Source organism: Aquarana catesbeiana, linkage group LG05 (assembly GCF_042186555.1).
Source record: "Aquarana catesbeiana isolate 2022-GZ linkage group LG05, ASM4218655v1, whole genome shotgun sequence".
Taxonomy (NCBI): domain Eukaryota; kingdom Metazoa; phylum Chordata; class Amphibia; order Anura; family Ranidae; genus Aquarana; species Aquarana catesbeiana.
The window spans coordinates 590411717-590431472 of NC_133328.1; the positions used below are offsets into that span (position 1 = coordinate 590411717).

At 43.0% G+C, this 19756-nt stretch overlaps 1 protein-coding gene across 1 annotated transcript in view; it reads right to left on the reverse strand.

Moving 5' to 3' along the window:
* Positions 1-19756, reverse strand: part of NUDCD1 (NudC domain containing 1) — a 266321-nt gene that overhangs the window by 180540 nt on the left and 66025 nt on the right. The window contains exon 3 of the mRNA XM_073632155.1: positions 3781-3963. Within this exon, the coding sequence (XP_073488256.1) occupies positions 3781-3963 (183 nt within the window). The remainder of the gene's footprint in view (positions 1-3780; positions 3964-19756) is intronic.

Genomic DNA, 19756 nt, shown 5'->3' on the forward strand with positions numbered 1-19756 from the left:
CGAAATACCACAAAGTTTAATTTTTGAGGCATTGTTGCCTGGCCATGTTTTGAGCCAGAGAGCTCTTCTGGCTGAGTTGGCAAGTGCCGCAGTCCTGGCAGACATGCGCACTGACTCAGCCGAAGCATCCGCTATATAAGCTATGCCTCTTAGGATTGCTGGAAAGGTCGACAAAATAGTCTCCTTTGCCATACCTGCCACAATATGAGCCTGGATTTGTGTCAGCCAGTGCTCGAGGTTTCGGGCCACAACCGTGACTGCCATCTCTGGTTTCAGATTACCTAGAGTTGATTCCCAGGTCTTTAACAGGGAATCAATTCTCTTGTCCATGGTATCTGTCAGAGATCCCAGATCCTCGAAGGCCAGATCTGTGTGTCTGGACACTTGCGAAAATGCTGCGTCCAATCTGGGGTTCTTGTTCCAGATTGAGGCAGGATCATCCGAAAAAGGGAATCTTCTTTTAAGAGACCCAGAAAAGAAGGGCTTCCGTTCGGGATCCTGCCATTCTTTTTTGGCCGTATCTATTAGGACCTCATGAACAGGAAATACCTTTCTTTTCTGTTCCTTTAAGCCCTTATACATCTGGTCATGGAGAGATAGGGTTTTTTTGTCCTCCTGGATACCCAGGGTGGTGTAGATAGCCCCTAGGAGGTCCTCTACCTCCTCAAGGGACAACTTGTACCTTGAGGGCCTTCTGCACTCCCCGTCCCTACTCTCCCCATCCAATTCATCCTGAGAACCGGAGGTAGCACTGTCTGGTTCCTCCCTAGCTTCCTCTCTGGAAGTGCCTGCCACTTCTGCTGAAGTAGTGGCCCTAGGAAGGGAAGATGCAGAGACCTGTGCCAAAAGTGGGGTTGTATTCTGTGTTGCAGGTGAGGGTTTAAGGGGGACCTGTAACCCTTTAAACAGGGTTTTAAAAGATTGGAAAGTTGAGGCTAATTCCTTAACTGATGCTGCTAACCCTGACTCCTGTTCAGAAGCTCTCTCATTTACCAAAGTATCAATACAGTTCTTGCATAGGACTTTTTTCCAAGCCTCCCCCAGGGTAGCCCTACAGGAGGCACACTTTCTCTTAGAGCTATGTTGGGTTTTTTTCTCAGAAGATTTCTGGAAAACAAGGAAAAACACAAAAGCACCAATCAAAATCCCACAAAACCTCACACAGAAAAACAACCACGGGGAGAGTCAAGTTCCTCCTCAAACATGAGGGACTTGGTCTCCCCCCCCCCCCCCTCTGCCCACCTAGAGGGGGTTCCCTCCCCTCCCCCCACTACAGGAACCATAAGGGGGGAGGGAGAGCCTGGGTAGAGGGGGAACCCTTCCCCAGGGTACCCTTACCTTAGGCTGGCTGGAGCTGGCATCGCTGAACGCTGTCTTGGCATCTGCTTCGGACATGCTGGTGGGCGGCCTGTGGAGTCTTCACACCGCCTGTGCAGTGAACAAACTCCTCTCCAACCTGTGCCCGGCCCTCTAGCGCCACGCGACCCGGAACGGAAGTCGCGGGTCAAAGGACGCACTTCCGCCTCCCCGCCGGAAATGACGTCACCCGCCGTACGGCCCGCTCGGCTCCACTGCGGCCTGTACCCTGTACAGGGGGGACAGAGATGCCCCTGCAAACAGCCCTGTGGCTGAGAAAGAGGGCCCCCCCAGACTTCCACCAGCGCTCGGCGAAGTGGGGGAGGCGGACGAGATGCGGCCAGTAAGTAGCCTGCCGCAGCCCCAGAGACACCTGTCTCTTAGTTAGGGACTTCCGAAAAAATATAGCCCCCAGTCCCCTGACTGCCTAGACCTGGTTCCTAGCGCAGTGTCTCCCCACCGGGCGAAACACAAATAACTGAGGCTGGCAGGGGGAGCTGTAAATTTATGGGGGCTGGCGCAGTGTTTCCAAGGAAGAGGAGGAGCCAAGGTCTCTCAATGTGGCTGTCCTGAAAGACGGGGAGGGAAAACATTGTACTTAAAGTGGTTGTAAACCCTAAACCTCAAAACCCCATTCTTTTGCAGTTTAGTAGATAATGATTTTATAACCTAATTCACATCGTGTACCTCTCAAAAGTCATCCCCATTTGGTTGTAGCCCTCAGAAATCTGCCAATCTGAGGGCGTTGTCATGAAGCTTGGAATAGTGGCTGATTCATAATGCTGGGACAAATACTGTTAGGAGACGCTGATGTCAATTCCAGCCACCTGTCTGTCTGTTGCCTGCTAGAATGTGTATTGTAAATACGTCTACTATGGGATCTAAGAGTCATTAGATCCCCATTGTTGTTTGTGTTAATTAAATCTGCTATTGTGTGAAGAAGAGAGTCTGTGTTGATTTGCGATAATGTTGATTGTGTTTTCTGAATATAAAAGGTCATGTCTGAGTCAACTAGGCTGTCTAAAGGGATTAGTTAATTAGCCCATGTTAATTAGGTTTCTGGTCACAGGTGTATGTTCAGAGTAATATGAGCCGGAGGTATGCACCTCCACTTTTAGTGTATAAAAGAGCCTGTATTTTGCAATAAAAAGAGATTCCTGTTTGAACTTACATACAGCCTGCTTGGTGTTTGTCCTGAGCTATCACAACTGGGTTAGAACGGCACATAGCTGTAGTTCTAATCCCAGAGTATTGGATGACCGAACAATCCGATGTTGCGATCTGCAATCTGATTCTATAGCAGCAGAGGAGTGTCGGGAGAGTGGAACCGAGCGAGCAAAGGGGCTCGTTACAAGTAGATAATGATTTTATAACCTAATTCACATCGTGTACCTCTCAAAAGTCATCCCCATTTGGTTGTAGCCCTCAGAAATCTGTCAATCTGTGGGTGTGGCATAGCACCAAAGCTTGTGGGGCGGAGACCCAACACTATTCCCCTCCTACCTAATCACAGAGTCTCTCTCTCTGTATTCCCTAATGTCTCTCTCTTTGTGAGCTTTGTACCTGTATCCTTTGAGGAAATTAGAAATTAAAGTACACCTGGCTTCAATCTCTGCAGAGACTTTTCCTTCACACAGGCTCATGCATGTGTCTCATTACACAAGCTGTCAAAAGAGAAGGGGTGTGGCAGCACCATTTTTTATTGTGGCGTTAGGTCTTTTTTTTTAATCAGTACAGTCAGGAGGAATACAGATAACAGGCTGTTCTTCTACCTGCCATACTATGCACAAATGATTTGTGCTCTTGTTCTTTATTAGATTTAGTGTTCTGTTTGCATTTGACTATCCAGGTTTACAAGCACTTTAACTGTCTAGTAGCCCATTTGTTGATGCTTTACTTTGTAGCAGAGCTTCCGGCACCAATCAGTTATACACTTCCAGGTTTGTGGAACATTGCCCCCCTTGCTGGCTGCTTTGGTTTCTCCCGCCAACCCCTGCATCACTACTGTGTCCTACAGTGACTAGAGCTCAGCAGGGGGAACAATGGCATCCAGCAGGGAGACCTATTTGACCAGCCCAAATAGGATTAGTGCCAGTAGTTCTGCTACAAAGTGAAGTTTCATAAAATGAGCCACCAGATAGGCAAGTATAATGCTCCTTTTTTAGAGAACCACAAATGCAGGTTTTATTAACCCTCTGACAGGGTCACTTTAAGCTGTTGGCCAAATAATTTTTATAGATTTTTGTTAAAAACTAGTGGATTCATAATTCTTCATATAGTATTGAAAAGCTACACACAATTCACAGTAATGATGACCTTGTTTTTATTTATCCTCTGTCACACAGATATGAAGTACACACCAAGGACAATTTGTCCTTCCTAAATTCAAATAGATGAATGGGGTATATAAAGCAGAATACTTACGTCCCATTTTCCAGCGGGATGGTCAGCCTTTGCAATGTGAACTAGGTAGAGGGTACCTGTCCCGTCAGATAGGGTAACCCAATTGGTCGATGTAAAGTGCATGGAGGAGCACACACGCCTGTCATATGCACTCAGGTCACTTGGGAATCTGAAAACTTCTATAGGTTTTCCCAAAGCCGAGTCCTGAAGGAGAAATACATTGTTAGGGTTACCCTCCAGTTAGGTTTACAAATTTATCAAAGATCACATACAAAAAAGAGACTGGCTGCACCAGACTTTGTCATTTCTCATGACAGCATGGCTCACTCCCCTGTGCGCAGCTCTGTTTCCCTCTAATCTACTATTCTGGGAACACCACATTGTGAGCCTAAAATTCTGCACGCTGACTATATTTACAGTCCTAACCACTCATATTAGGGCCTCTGCTTTTCCAAAGTTGACTACAAGAAGAATTACACATATATTACTGCTGAGGCAGGACACCCGCACAGAGCGAAGACCGCAGTTCTGTCCACATGCTTAAATGTGGCTGCAAAATCATAGAAATTTTTCAAAGGCCCAGCGTAGGGAATACCGTAGTTACAATCCCAGTTTTGTTTTCATTTTTTCTAGCTGCCTTTGCCTCACTGTTTCCTACTTTTTATCCTGGAAACACAACAGGAAATGTGATGAAATTAGTCCATAGTGAGACATTTGCTTTTGCAGAGTTGTCACCAAAAACAGGTTATATTGAAAGATGTCTCCTCATCTTCTTTTCCAGTACCAACTACAACACTTTAAAATCGGATTTCCCATTACTTTCCGTCCTAATGAAAAATGGTAAGACACAGAGTAATTCTACTTATAGTGCAAAATGGCAACAATAAAAAACCTGAAACAAGTAGGAATGAGGTGCTGGATTCAATTTATCAGTAGGTCTATAAGAAAACATCAGGGTGCAAAGGCTCTGGTAAGGTTGCTCTCAACATAAAATGGGTCACCCATTAAGGAAGGCTTTCTCTCGCTCTCTCTGCAAGAGCCTGCTGCAAGGTGAAGGGGCTGACTTCTGACAGAACACTGAAAAGGTATAAGTGCTATTAGCTCTGCCCATTGCTGAAAAAAAAGTGCAGGACAAACCCCAATATGTATCTCTAGCGTTAACTAAAGCCATAATTTCCTGGGATAATGAGAATTAGTCAGAATAAAGAAAAACACCAAAATTTGAGAGAGTGTCTGGAATCCATGGATTAATTATGTTAGAATGGGGGTATTTAAGGGCGCTCCCCGGCTGGTCACGGCACTCGGGGCTCTTCACACACCATTCACTACATGGATTGTTTCACTGGTCTTTCTGGTTCCCTTTATGGGGTTCCTCTACCCACCAGGTATATTGGCATTTTCCTTTGTTTCATCACCACTACACCTTTCTGGCTTCACTTGTCCACTTCTTACTTATTCACAATACCCCCCACTGTCCACCCACCTACCTTCCTCCTTGCCTTTTGTCCTCACCTCACCCCCCTCCCCCCCTTTTTCTCCCCTCTCTTTCCCCCCCTCCCTTTTTCTCCCTCCCTTTTCCCTTCCCTCCCCTTATTCTTCATATTTCTTTTTTCCCCCCCTTTTCCCTTCCTTTTCTCTTTCTCCAGTTCCTTTCCCCCCCCTTTTTTCCTGATTCTTTCCCCCTGCTTTTCTTTCTTCTTTTTCCCTTGTCTCCCCCACTAATCCCTTCTTTCCCCCCTCCCTGTGTCTCCTCCCCTCTTCTCTCTTCTTTCTTCCATCCGTCTCTTCTTTCCTCTTCCCCTCCCCCCCCCCCTCCTCCTTCCCCCTCTCTTTGGTTTTTTTTCCCCCCCTTCCTATTTCTCTTTTCTTTTTTCTTTCCTGTGTTTGTTACATCTCTTTGTTCATCACTGTCCCTTCACTCTCAGAATGTCCTCGGCTGCCGTGCCCGCCGTGAGTGTCGCCCTCCCCATGTCCGTGGGGCTGCCCACCTCAGCTCCCGGTGTGGAGTTATTTCCCGGACTGTCTGTGGGGCCTTGCCATTGCACCTTCAGCATGCCCAATTTGAACAAGTAAGTCTTGGTTACGGTGGTTTGATACCTTACCCCTAACCTTGCTTCTACAACTTTTTTTGTTTTTCATTTTTCAATTTTTTCCTAATCCATAGATACTACACGTGCCTGCTCCTGATGAGTGGCTTCAGCCACGAAACGCGTAGAGCTCTTGATGTGCCGTGTCTCCACGAATGTCATTAGAACTTCTAGTTATGATGTGTTCCGTACTCTCTCAGGCCAATGAGGCCATAGGTCCTGCAGGTTATATTCTTTTTTATCAATAGTACACATCTTTAGTCTGTGATGAATCTGGGAATTTTAAATATTTCTATACAAATATTTTTACCTTATGCTGTTATTATATTTTTTTACCAATTTAATGTGATTCATGCATATTTTTATTGTTACCAGCATATATACTTTGAACTGTGTTCAACAGTCTTACCACCTATGTATGTTAATTTACTTTTGTTATTTTTTGATTATGTATGTATTATGCAAATGTGTAATAAAATTCCTTTTGATTCATCCTATTACTCTTTGGGCTGTCATATGCTTCACATAAAGTCCCACAATCCTGGTATATGGTTATATACCCCCCTTTTTTTTTTTTTTTTTTCCTTAAATGTTAGAATGGTTGTAAAGTTTGCTGACCAACTAAAGTATTGTTTTTCCCATCATGATGCTCCCTTATTGGTGGATATTGAGAAACATTGCACCAAAACCACTTCCTTAGGGTCTCTGCTGCTCACAGATCTTTGGAAACCAATCCCAACTAATGATCTGTCCATCACCACCAAAGCATTTATCCTAGCCTAGAGAACGTTTAACCAATCCATCCATTAGTCTGATCATTCCAATGCAGTATGTTTCCCCATACACACATTGGAAACCCTAATCCCAAATCTGCGTGTTAGCGAGTGGGGTCATTATGGTGTCCATTGGGTTGAAGAGCTTATTACAGATGGTAGACAAGACTCCCCAGAGAATGTCATTAGTAGGTTTCAATTACCCCATACTGCATAATTCACCCTACTTCGGTTTTAGACACTTTTTGGTGTCCTCTCCATTCACACGATACACCTTCACCCTAAAGTATGGCGATTCCAAGGCTGTAATGAGAAACCCAAAAAAGGAATATCGGTATTGTATAATTTACTACATAATAAATAGGTTTTTCAAGAATAATTCCAGGCTCAAGTGGGAGGAAGAGCTCAATTTGTCCTTTACCAATTCCCAAATGACAGCAGGCCATACACTACACCTATAACATTACCCATTGTGTAAACCATTGTGAACTGGCCTTAACAATCATTGCGAGATGGTACCTTTTCCTTCTATCCTGACAATACTCCAGTCCCTGCTGCAGAGAAGCCCCCCTTAACAGGATATTACCACCTCCATGCTTTACTGGAGGGATGGTGTTATTTGGATGGGGAGCTGTATTGGATTTCCGCCAGACATTTGGTGTTGAGGACAAATAATTAAAATTTCAGTCTCATCTGAGCATAACACCTTTTTTCATGTGGCCTCAGAATCTTCAAGGTGTGTTTTGGCAAAGCTCAGTCATGACTGCATGTGGCCCTTCTTAAAGCGGAGCTCCACCAAAAAGTGGAACTTCCACTCATTTGTCTTCTCTCCCCCTCCAGTGCCACAATTGGCACCTTTCGGGGGGGGGGGGGACGGACACCTGTCTTAGACGGGTATCCTATTCCCACTTCTGGGAATCCGTGCCGCGGTCCATGACATCACTGCAGGGCTTCCTCTTCTTCCTCCCCCGGTCGCCGGACCAGTAGGAGAGAGGAGCGGGGTCTCGCACATGTGCAGTAGGATTCCCGGCGTGAAGCCATAAGGTTTCCCTTACCCGCAATGGTGGCGGCTGCACCTGACAGCTGATGGAAACATCAGCTGCGGTGTCGACATCGCTGGACTCCAGGACAGGTAATTATTATTAAAAGCCAGCAGCTGCAGTATGTGTAGCTGCTGGCTTTTAATATTTTTTTCTTTTTTTTGGGCGGACCTCCGCTTTAAAGAAGTGGCTTTCTTCTTGCAACCCTCCCATACAACACACATTTGTGGAGAATTTGCAATATTGTTGTCACATACACACTATGACCACTCTTTCATACATTTCTGTAACTGCTTCAGAGTTGCTGTAGGCCTCTTGGTAGCCTCTCTGACCAGTTTCTTCCTGGCTCTCCCATCAAGTTTGGAGTATCATTTTTATTTATTTCTCCATTTTGATACATTGTTCATTTATCTACATTTTTTTTTTTTTAGACACACTCCTTGCATCTGCTCCTGATGAATGGATATATTTCCATGAAACGCGTCAAGCTTTTAGATGCTAAATTCAGAAGTTTACAATGAATTTTCAGATGCTACATTCAGATGTGTAGAACATGGATTTCTAATCTACTCTTACCAATGTTCTGATGGTTTCTGCCCTCATTAATCATGTTGTGTTCTATTTTTTTTTTGAGACTATGGATTGATGAATTTTGCATATTGCAAGTCCTGTACTAGAACTATGTTTGCTTATCTGTAAATATATGAAAAAATGTTGATACTATTTGTTTTATACTTGCATGTGTGCCATGGGTATATCCATTGTTACATGGAATACATTGTCACCGGTACTTAGTGTCCTTTTTGCTTTCCTGCTGCATGCTTAATTTAAAGTTCCAACCTTTCTCTTTTTGCTGCATTAATAGTGATGGAGACATTTGACTTACAGGTCTTATGCCTCATTTAAAGTTCCAAAACTTTCTTTCTCAAGTTTGGAGTGACGTCCTTATCCAGGATGGGTCTATGTTGTACCAAATACCTTCCACCTCCTAATAATAGACTTCACTGTGTTTCTAGGCATTGATAACGCCTTTGACTTGTTTTTTTTATCCATCTCCTGACTTGTGCCTGTCCACAACTTTATCTTGGAGATCTTATTACAGTGCTTTGCCAGCCATAGTTGATTGTTTGCTTCAGTTGCACTACCAGGGACTGAAATGATCCAGGAAAGCCATTATCATGCTGAGCTAATCAAAATGACCACAGCTGAGCACTGTTAAAAATCAAATGGCTTTGTGTGCCATTGAGAAGGTGATTTGCTGCACTTCATTGAGTTCAGAAGTCATTTTTGGGAGGGGGTGACCTTTTTCAACTCAGGGATTCGGTTTTTGAATTTCTTTTTTTTCCCCTGACATGTTGGTGTTATATCTTTCACTTGGATGTTATAAGTTGCACTAGTAAATACAGCTGGATAAATCAAAAACTGTGGAGTTGATTTACTAAAAGCAAAAAAACTGTGCACTTTGCAAAGTGCAGTTGCACCAGAGCTTAGTAAATGAGGTAACGCTCCGCTTTGCAAAAAAAATACCCAAATCACATGCAAGGAAAATAAAAAAAAACAGCATTTTTACTTGCACATGATTGGAAAAGGGAAGTCATCAAAGCTTCTGCTCATTTATTAAGCTCTGGAGCAACTGCTATCGCAGAGTGCAACTATTTGCCCTTTAAATCAATCCCTGCGTGTCTTCATTTTAGGCTGCAAAGCAACAAAATGTAAATTATTTCAAAAGGGAATGACTCTTTTCTATACTTATTGTATAGGAGGGAGATGTTCTGTAATCTACAGAGCAAAATTGCGATGGACTGTTTAAGACTTCAGTTCTGTGCATAGGAAGTAACATGGGCACTGGATTTCTGACAGGATAAGCAGGTATTTTTCTGTCCTTACCAACTTTTTTTTTTTTATTTCAGGTTAAAAAGCAAAAATTGCATCCACATCCAAAGAATAGCAAGCTGTAACTTATCCATTTGTGTTCTTGGGTTTGGTTACACAAGACAAAGCTGCCTTAAGACAGCAGTGAATCAATAAGTCATTGCACAGGGATCATCGACAGATCATTATATAACGTATAGTTAGAAGTTCCATACAAGTTCATTTTCCAGGGACATGCACAAACCGCGACTGTCACCGGCGGCTGACTCTAACCTCTCCTGTCAAGTCCGTCATCCTTGAAATATGAATAGACAGTTTTAGGACATTTCAAGCTGGAAATGTAGTATTAAGTTTTATTTTATTTTTACCAAAAATGCAAAAACTCATACTTTTTCCTTTGTCTTAAATATGATTTTTCAGATTCTATTACTTGAAGAATCTATTGTTAAACAATATTATTTAAATGTAAAAATAATGCAAGTAGCTTTTCCTTTTCGCATTCCCATAGCTTAAAGCTGAACTCCAGGTAAAACAGTCACATACACAGATGAAATACACGTACAAAAGCTCTTTTATATGCCAAAGGATTCACATTTTATTTCCAAACAGTCCTGAGATTTACACAGCTCTGCCACATAGCACACAGTCTGACAGAGGAGGAGATCTGATCTTTCTCTGCTACAAGTTCACTTAAAGAGGAACTGCAGGCTGCTCACATAATTTGTAATAAAAACATCTTTGCCATTCTGAAGCTTCCCTCCAACCACTTTGTATATTATTTTATATATACTGTGAGATTCTGTACTTGCCAAATATGCTGCAGAAATCTCCTACCACTGAGTCTGGCTGCAGCCATTTTAACCGTGGGCAGCTGAAGCTGCTGCCTGTTCACTTCCTGGATTTACACAGACACACATCAAGAGAGAGAGAGAGATCGAGAGAGAGAGAGATCGAGCGAGAGAGAGATCGAGCGATCGAGAGATCGAGCGATCGAGAGATCGAGCGATCGAGCGAGAGATCGAGCGATCGATCGAGAGAGCGATCGAGAGAGCGAGAGCGAGAGCGAGAGCGCTGTGCATGATGTCATAAGCCTAGGCTTTTTACCAGACAAGAAACAGGAAGTGGGCTGTATGAGGCATTTACTGGCAGAAAAAAAGTTTTACTATCCAAAGTTAGAGAGAGAGAGAATAGTTAATTGCCCCGATTGCAAAGTATTTGTATAGATCTTTATCAGAAAACCTCCTCCTCTCTTCCCTGCCTGACCTCCGCTTACATATTTGTATTTTTAACGCGAGTGTCAGATTATGCCAAAACAAGTCATCAAAAGACAATGCTATAGAGGTTCAAAACATCTGTCCACTGAAGCACATTTTTGAAAATAGCACAGGTCCTTTTTTTGTCCCCATACTAGAGTTTTGATGGCCATAGAACTTAATGATAATGCATGTATAATACATTTTGCATGTATTTTTTATCCCCTGGTAATAGTGTCTGTAGTTTCTGAAGAGTTTGAGCGCAAAAAAAAGAAAAAAAAAAAAACGACATGTCCATTAAGAAGACATGTCTGGACACAAGAGACACGCCCGTAGAGTAAAAGCACACAAGAGACACGTCCTCCGTGGAGTAAAAGCACACAAGAGACACGTCCGTCGTGGAGTAAAAGCACGCAAGAGACACGTCCTCCGTGGAGTAAAAGCACGCAAGAGACACGTCCTCCGTGGAGTAAAAGCACGCAAGAGACACGTCCTCCGTGGAGTAAAAGCACACAAGAGACACGTCCTCCGTGGAGTAAAAGCACACAAGAGACACGTCCTCCGTGGAGTAAAAGCACACAAGAGACACGTCCGTCGTGGAGTAAAAGCACACAAGAGACACGTCCGTCGTGGAGTAAAAGCACACAAGAGACACGTCCGTCGTGGAGTAAAAGCACACAAGAGACACGTCCTCCATGGAGTAAAAGCACGCAAGAGACACGTCCGAGGAGTAAAAGCACGCCAGAGACACGTCCGAGGAGTAAAAGCACGCCAGAGACACGTCCGAGGAGTAAAAGCACGCCAGAGACACGTCCGAGGAGTAAAAGCACGCCAGAGACACGTCCGTGGAGTAAAAGCACACAACAGACACGTCCTCCGTGGAGTATCAGTACACAAGAGACACGTCCTCCATGGAGTAAAAGCACACAAGAGACACGTCCTCCATGGAGTAAAAGCACACAAGAGACACGTCCTCCGTGGAGTAAAAGCACACAAGAGACACGTCCTCCGTGGAGTAAAAGCACACAAGAGACACGTCCTCCGTGGAGTAAAAGCACACAAGAGACACGTCCTCCGTGGAGTAAAAGCACACAAGAGACACGTCCTCCGTGGAGTATCAGTACACAAGAGACACGTCCTCCGTGGAGTATCAGTACACAAGAGACACGTCCTCCGTGGAGTAAAAGCACACAAGAGACACGTCCTCCGTGGAGTAAAAGCACGCAAGAGACACGTCCTCCGTGGAGTAAAAGCACGCAAGAGACACGTCCTCCGTGGAGTAAAAGCACACAAGAGACACGTCCTCCGTGGAGTAAAAGCACACAAGAGACACGTCCTCCGTGGAGTAAAAGCACACAAGAGACACGTCCTCCGTGGAGTAAAAGCACACAAGAGACACGTCCTCCGTGGAGTAAAAGCACACAAGAGACACGTCCTCCGTGGAGTATCAGTACACAAGAGACACGTCCTCCGTGGAGTATCAGTACACAAGAGACACGTCCTCCGTGGAGTAAAAGCACACAAGAGACACGTCCTCCGTGGAGTAAAAGCACACAAACAAAATCGTGTCAATGGAGTTCAATTAGAGAACAAAAGCAAAATAAACCTTTATATATTTTTGGACACTAAAATTTTTCTAGTTCCTGTGGATCATTTTTCCATAATTTTACCCTTACACAAAAAACAAAACAAACAAAAAAAAACACACACCTTATTGTAAACATCCATTAAACTAGTCTCCGCTGTATTTGCTATATTGGTCCTTTATATACTCATACAAATGTGCTCATACTTCCCCCTCCTAGCAAATCTATGAAGAAAGATCAATCAATAATTTTCTGATAGTGGAGATCGCCCCATGCCCCATATTCCTTTAGTTGCCCTTCTTGTTTGCTGTCAAATAGTAGAAGAATATACTATTTGAAATGTATCTGTCTGCATAGCATAATTTTGTCTTGCTGTGTTCATAGACTGCAATCTCATGCCTCCGGGACAACAGAAAACAGATGCTACTACCGAGAGCAAGGGAATGCAGTAAATGCACTAAAGTAATAAGACTAAAAATAATTAGGAACTTTTTTCAGAACAGTATTTCAAAGCTGAAGGCCAGGTAAACAACTAAACCTACAGTTGAAATACATATTTGAGGCTATGACCACTGAAGCTCTGCGGGTGCATTTGTTTTATAAAAACAAGCCGGAGGGGGAAAAAAAAAAAAAAAAAAAAAAAAAAACACACAGATACCTGAACACGGGGTACGTCAACCTTGGGGGGGGGGGGGGGGGGGCATCCAATGGCTTAATGCCCATGGGTGGTTTGACCCATCAGAGTCCGATCCCGTAGTTTTCTGGCATCGGAGAGGCATAGGTGCAGCATCCAGCAACCAACGTTTATGACAGGACACAGGAGGACGCAGTGCTGAGTGGTACTCGTGTTTAACATATCATTTGGTCTTGGAAGCATGCCCCAAATGCTGAATTTGTGTCTTTGAGGAAGATGAACATCCAGCCGCCAAGTATTCCAGCCGGTCATAGATTTTGACTGTCTGCTGGCAGTTTGTCTGAACACTGTGCCACACCGCTCATGCACATGAGGCCTAAGGCTTAATAGCTGCTGAGATTAGGTTTACAGTGACAAATCCATTAGTGGTTAGGTACAGGTCCCCTCCATAACCAGGCCATTTTTTTGCGATACAGCACTGTGTCACTTTAACTGACAATTGTGCGGTCAGGCTTTGCTGTACATAAATTAGCTGCATATTATTTTTTTCCCACAAACAGGACTTTCTTCTGCTGGTATTTGATCACCTCTGCACTTTTTTTGCGCTATACACAAAAAAAAAAAAAAGGAAAAACAATTCTGAAAAAAACAAAACAATATTTTTTACTACAAATCCTAGCCAATAAAAAATAAATAAATAAATAAAATAAATCTATTTCTTCATAAAATTTAGCCCAATATTAATGCAACAAAGTTTTGGTAAATAAAATCCCAATAAGCGTATATGGATTGGTTTGCACAAAAGTTATAGCGTCTGCAAACTAAGATATCGATCTAAAAAAAAAAAAAGAACCAGTGACACCAATACAGTGATCAGTGCAAAAAATAGGCACTGTCACTGTACCGATGACGATGGCTGAGAAGAGGTTACAAATCTAGGGTGTTCAAAGGGGTAAATGTGTGCCTAACCAGTGTTTTTGGGTTTACTTTCAGGTGCTGTTACTAAGGGATGTGATGGATTTTATTCTCGGCTTTTCAGGGAAACAAAATCCACCACATCCCCACTGCTTACATATGCAGAGCTCCATCTCCTAATCGATCAGCTGGTGCTGGTGGACATTCAGTGACTAATCACAGCAGAAGTGGTGCGCCCCTACCCAGACGTGCAGAATCACGTATATCGGCAAACGGTTAAACTAAACTCATGAGTATTTAATATTAGGATCCAAGTAACAGCCTTACAATCAAAGTAAAAGGAGAAGTGGGGTCAAAGCTCTTTGGCACTACTTCTCCTGTAGGTCTCAGGAGTGCACTTAGCTTTGCATTCCTATGACCTGTATTCAGTAGACAGTGGGCTAAAGTCACTCAGGTGGTTCAGACTCTGGAGGGATTCAGACTTTAATATCGGGATCCACCCATATGCCTGAGCAGAAGCTGACTCAGCCTCTCACAGCGCTGGCGAGAGCCTAAGCCACTCCTGCCCCCTCCACAGCCTAGTGAGCAATGAAGGGGCAGAGCAGAGAACCAGTGACTATCAGGTTTTTTTTTTTTTCCCATATGATTACCACCACCACACCAGTTATACAATAATGCTGTACTGCACTGGTACAGTATGTAAAAAACACACACGCACACAGGGAAAAAAAAAAATTACAACTTCAAAAAATTCACTATACCCCTTACCAAATACCTTGGACTATTTGTACTGTCCTGGTGTTTTCTGGCCTCAAGAAATGATATCGGCCATCAGTTCATCATGAGTATGTGTATAGCAGATGCATTTACAATGAGCTGTGCCAGTACAAACTGTTATTTTAGAGCATGGCAGCCATTTTTTATTGAAAAGCAGAGTTCACTTATACATCAGTTGCCCATGCAGGGGTTTCTTCCACATAACATGAATTAACGAAAATACCTTACGTGTTGGCAGCACTGCTGCTCCTCTTACCAGTCCTTTGACTGTGTCCTTCAGCTCTCTCAGAACACTTGGCTCCCTAGCCTTCAGTCGCAGTGCCCTGCCGCGTGGCCCACCTCTGGCCTAAGGATTGGCGTTCTGACACCCCCGATAGGAGCCGACCTGACTCCTGGGACCGAGACCTGCTGTCTCATGGCTTCTGGCTGTGGCCACCTGACCCCGGGTGAGACCTTCCGTCTCCAAATTGAGAGACTTGAGCAATTCTCAGACCCGACTATATAATGACCCTGCACACCTGTGTAGTGAGCCAGGTTGCAAGCGTCTAACAAAACCTGGACCCAGGATTGAATGTTCTGATTCAGAACTACAGAATCTGGAGAGATGCTAGTTCTGAACCTTGCACTAACCCTTAATGAGACTCCTGGGTCACCTTTTCCTATAAACGTATAGTAACAGAGCCTCTCTCTGTCACAATATAAATAAACTTTCCTTCAGACTAATAAAAACTGATTTTGGTTATTTTTACCAAGGAAATGTAGCAGAATAAAATTTGACCTAAATTTATGAAGAAAGATTATTTGAAAAAGTTTTATAATAAAAACCAAGAAAAACAGGGTCTTCTTTTCAAAGTTTTTGGTCTTTTGTTTGTTTAGCAAAATATAAAAAACCCAGTGGTGATTAAGTACCACCAAAAGAAAGCTCTATTTGTGTGGAATTTTTTTAATTTAAAGTTTCACATGGGTACAGTGTTGCATGACCGCGCAATTGTCATTCAAAATTGCAACAGCGCTGAAAGCTGGCCTGGGAAGGAAGGGGGTGAAAGGGACGGTATTGAAGTGGTTAAAAAAGCACACAGCCATAATAAGAGATGAATGAAGCATGAAAAGTTTAATAATGGCAGAGAACATGTCACAGGAATAAAATCTTATTTATTGTGAAAGAGAAATGCATGAGTTGGTTTGGAGGGATCTGGAAGGAAAACCATCATCATGAATTAAATGTTTCCTATAGTTTATTTATGTTTACCAAAGCCCTAAGGAGGTTACATCAGAGGACTGTAAACATTTAACATATACTTGACATATGTCAAATCCTTAACAGAATAAGTTCAAGATTTTCTTTTTTTCTTCCTCTAAAAGGATTTTCTCAACCAGCAGATTTTTTTGGCTATATTCCTGGATTTGTCATCAGAGGGCACTGACAATACTATACCATGTACAGTGTTTCTGCAGCTTCTGCATTCTAAAGGAAGAACTCCGGTCATAGCAAGATGTCAGAATATGTTTTTTTTTTCTTTATATCGTGAGCCGCGGAACCTGCCCAGGGCTGGTCATAGATGCAATGCTCCTGTGACTGGAGAGGATATGCTGGAAGATCAAATTGCACCTCTTCGTTTAGGTTTTATAGGCATACCCAGCTTTGTGTACCCTCACGAGTACAGACATACCTGGGAGTGTATGTAAAAGTGCCACGCAAGAAAATCTTGGTCAGCTTGACATGGCACTGCTCCCAGTTTTGAACATTTAACATTGGTGTCTATGGGAAATCTTGGTCAGCTTGACATGGCACTGCTCCCAGTTTTGAACATTTAACATTGGTGTCTATAGGAAATCTTGGTCAGCTTGACATGGCACTGCTCCCGAAACATGTGACAGGGACACCAAACTTGGGGAGCACCAAGAGGGGGACTTCAAAATATCAGATTTTAGGGTTGGCCAGCTTGCCTAGGTAATCAGTTATGCCTGTAAATGACAACTGCAATGCAGTACATGCATTGAGAATAGAAAAAAAGATATTGGTTCCCTTTAAATACATTTTCGTTCTACATACATGCTCTAATCCCATTGTGTACTTAAAAGTATACTTTGTTACCTGGGTCCCAAGTTTCCTAGCTTTTGGGATAAGCCCCACACATCTACTGCATCGATAACTTGCACACAATAAAATAAACATATTTTAGTAAATTATGTGTAAAAATTCTGTAAAAAAGTCAGTTTAAAACATATATTGCTGCTGGCTCCTGCCTTTTCAGTGCTGCTTCCCTAAACGCCTAGTCTTTACAAGAAATAGATAAATAGTGGACAGTGCAGTCTCCTGTCAGTCTTTTAGCTTGGAGAAGGGAGGAAAGAGGAGCAAGGGAGTACAAATGGCAACCACCCCAATCTAGAATTGGCCTTTACAGCAAGGAGCACATGGAATGGCGACGCATGTCAACAAACCAAATTGTCCTAACAGTTCACACTAAACAAGGGTTTTAGTTTGCACACATTTGCAAATATATGCATAAGCTGCAGGGCCACTTCACGGCACCCCAGTGTGCTGCAGTCTTAACTCTATAAAGTTGGTACACAAATATCATAATAAATACATTAAAAGTGATGTATTTTTTTTTTCCAGAGTCATACTTCTCTAGGTGCAGCATCTGTCCCCCACCAGATCCAAAACCAAGAACCGAGAGATGTAACACCGCTGATCGCTATCCATGATCGGCTCTCTGCTCTGCCCCCTATTCACTCACTGGAGTGCTGGGCTGTGGAGGGGGCGGGAGCGGCCGGGCTCAGGGTCTCAGCGCCTCGCTGGAAGACTGAGCCGGGTGCTGGTCCAGTCATGTAGGCAGATCTCGACTCTATTGTTGCGATCTTGCCCGAGCCTGGACCAGCTCTGACATCAAGGCTGAAGTCCGCTGTCTGCTGAAAATGGGTCATAGGAGTGCAGAACGAACTACACTTCTGTAATCCAAAGGAGTACAGCCAAACAAGCTTTGGCTGTACTTCTCCTTTAAAGCTGGCCATAGATGGATTGAATTCTGAACAAATTTTCTTTCGAAAATCGTAATTATGAATTTTCGTTTGGATTTTGCACCATTAGTGGGCTGCAGCGACAGCCGACTTTCATGTCGAATTTCAGTGATCGGGCATATTAGGAAAATGTATAAAAAAAAAAAACGAACAAATTTCTAATCAATGATGGGAAAATCGTACAAGAAATATAATCAAAAAAGAAATGTGCATGAGCTGTGACCTGGAAAGAAAAGATTCTCAGCCACAAATTTTCTTTTCTGTAGCAAAGGGAGGTAAAATTGTAGGCTTGGTTGGTCAAATTTTGAAATCAGTGGTGGAATCATCCCATCACAAAACTGTAAGGCATTTTATTTGCTAAACCACATACAGCAACTTCATGTATACAATACGTTTGCACTCTAGTGATAGCTGAATGTCATTGCTCAGGGTGGGTTTCCTGATGGTGACAATGGTGGGACATAGCTGCAAAGCCGATTATTAATAAAACATAATTTTTCTGTATTTTTTTTTTATTATAAAAATTAAAAAGAGAGGGCAACATAAAACTAGTGCGATATTTGTCACATTTATTTGACACAAAATTTCAGTGGCTGAAACATATCGTCCGGAAAATGTGGTTTGTCAATTTGCCAATAGAGAAAATTACGTAGAGAACGGCTCAAAAAACACACTATTTTGTTGCAATTTTACTGTGCTTATGGTGTGGTTTTCATAGGTCATGAGACTCAAAAAAAACGAATCAAACACGGAAAAACGGGTGCATTATTAACGTGTTCTTGCTGCGTTTTAAATGCATTTCAATGGAAAGGTGTGTTTTTGGTGCAGTTTATCGGACCAAAAATACAGCAAGCAGGATTTTTAACCCCACAATGGAAGCACAACAGACCAGTGTGAAGACATACTTAGAATTTAAAGGGATTCATTTTTCTAGGTGTTCCCAAACAGTACAAACCCTCACACCAGATTTATGTTGAGGCTTTGGTGCAAACGGTATAAGCACATTTCTGGAAAAGCAAAACTGCCGCGTTGGAGAAATATGAAATACACGCATGCATTGGAGATAAGACTTTTTTAAAGAAGACTTACTTTTATAAAAGTTTACAATTATTAATGGCTTTTAAAAACTAACTCAGTTTTTGTTGAGAAAAAAAACGCATTGAAAGTAGATTATTTGGTTTTCAATGGCATAGTTCACGCTAGTGCTTGCAGTTCCAGAAAAAAAGAACATGCTGCATTTTTCCTGCACTAGACTATACTGGAATGCTGTAAAACACACCAAAAATCCATTGAAACGCACCTAAACGCATCAAAAACACACTAACACACATACGTCCTTATTTAGGGTTAAGAAAGAAGAGGAGGGGGGGGCAATAATGCACTGGACTGCATCAAAAGTACCAAAAACCTGCATGAAGAAAAACATCTGGAACGCATCCGGACTGCGTTTCTATGGTGTGAACTGGACCTGATAAAAGAAAATTTGTTTATTCTTCTTTGGCTGGTTTCACACAGGCTGTTCAATCTGGTCCGCCTGTCAGCTTTTCAGGTGGACCTGATCAGACCCTCCATACCTCTCTATGGAGCAGGAGATGTTAACAGACGTGTCTGCTGACACCCATTGGCATCCGTTCCAATCCTGTCTGCCAAAAACAGCAGAACGGATAACAGTCTGATGGAAACTGACAGCTGGTTCATTTCCATCTGACAGCCCCATAGAGAACAGCGGGCCTTTGTCCATGTGCACTCTGCTTTGTGAAGCAGACACAGACCTGTCCTCCACGTGCTCAGCGGAGAAATCCCCGACGTCTTTTGGATACCAATTCTGAGTGGGAGCTACTTTTTCATCATCTATGAGCCGATGCACTTGCAGTGTTCTAATGAGGAGTGTGAGGGGCTGCATTCCCTTAGAAGCAATTACCCTTTCAGGGTCCATGCACACGGGGCTTAACACACCAGTTCTTTTGGCAGAAAAAAAAAAAAAAAAGCTCACTTTTTTTGTACACATGTTTAGCACTTTTTTCACACAGAAAACCCCT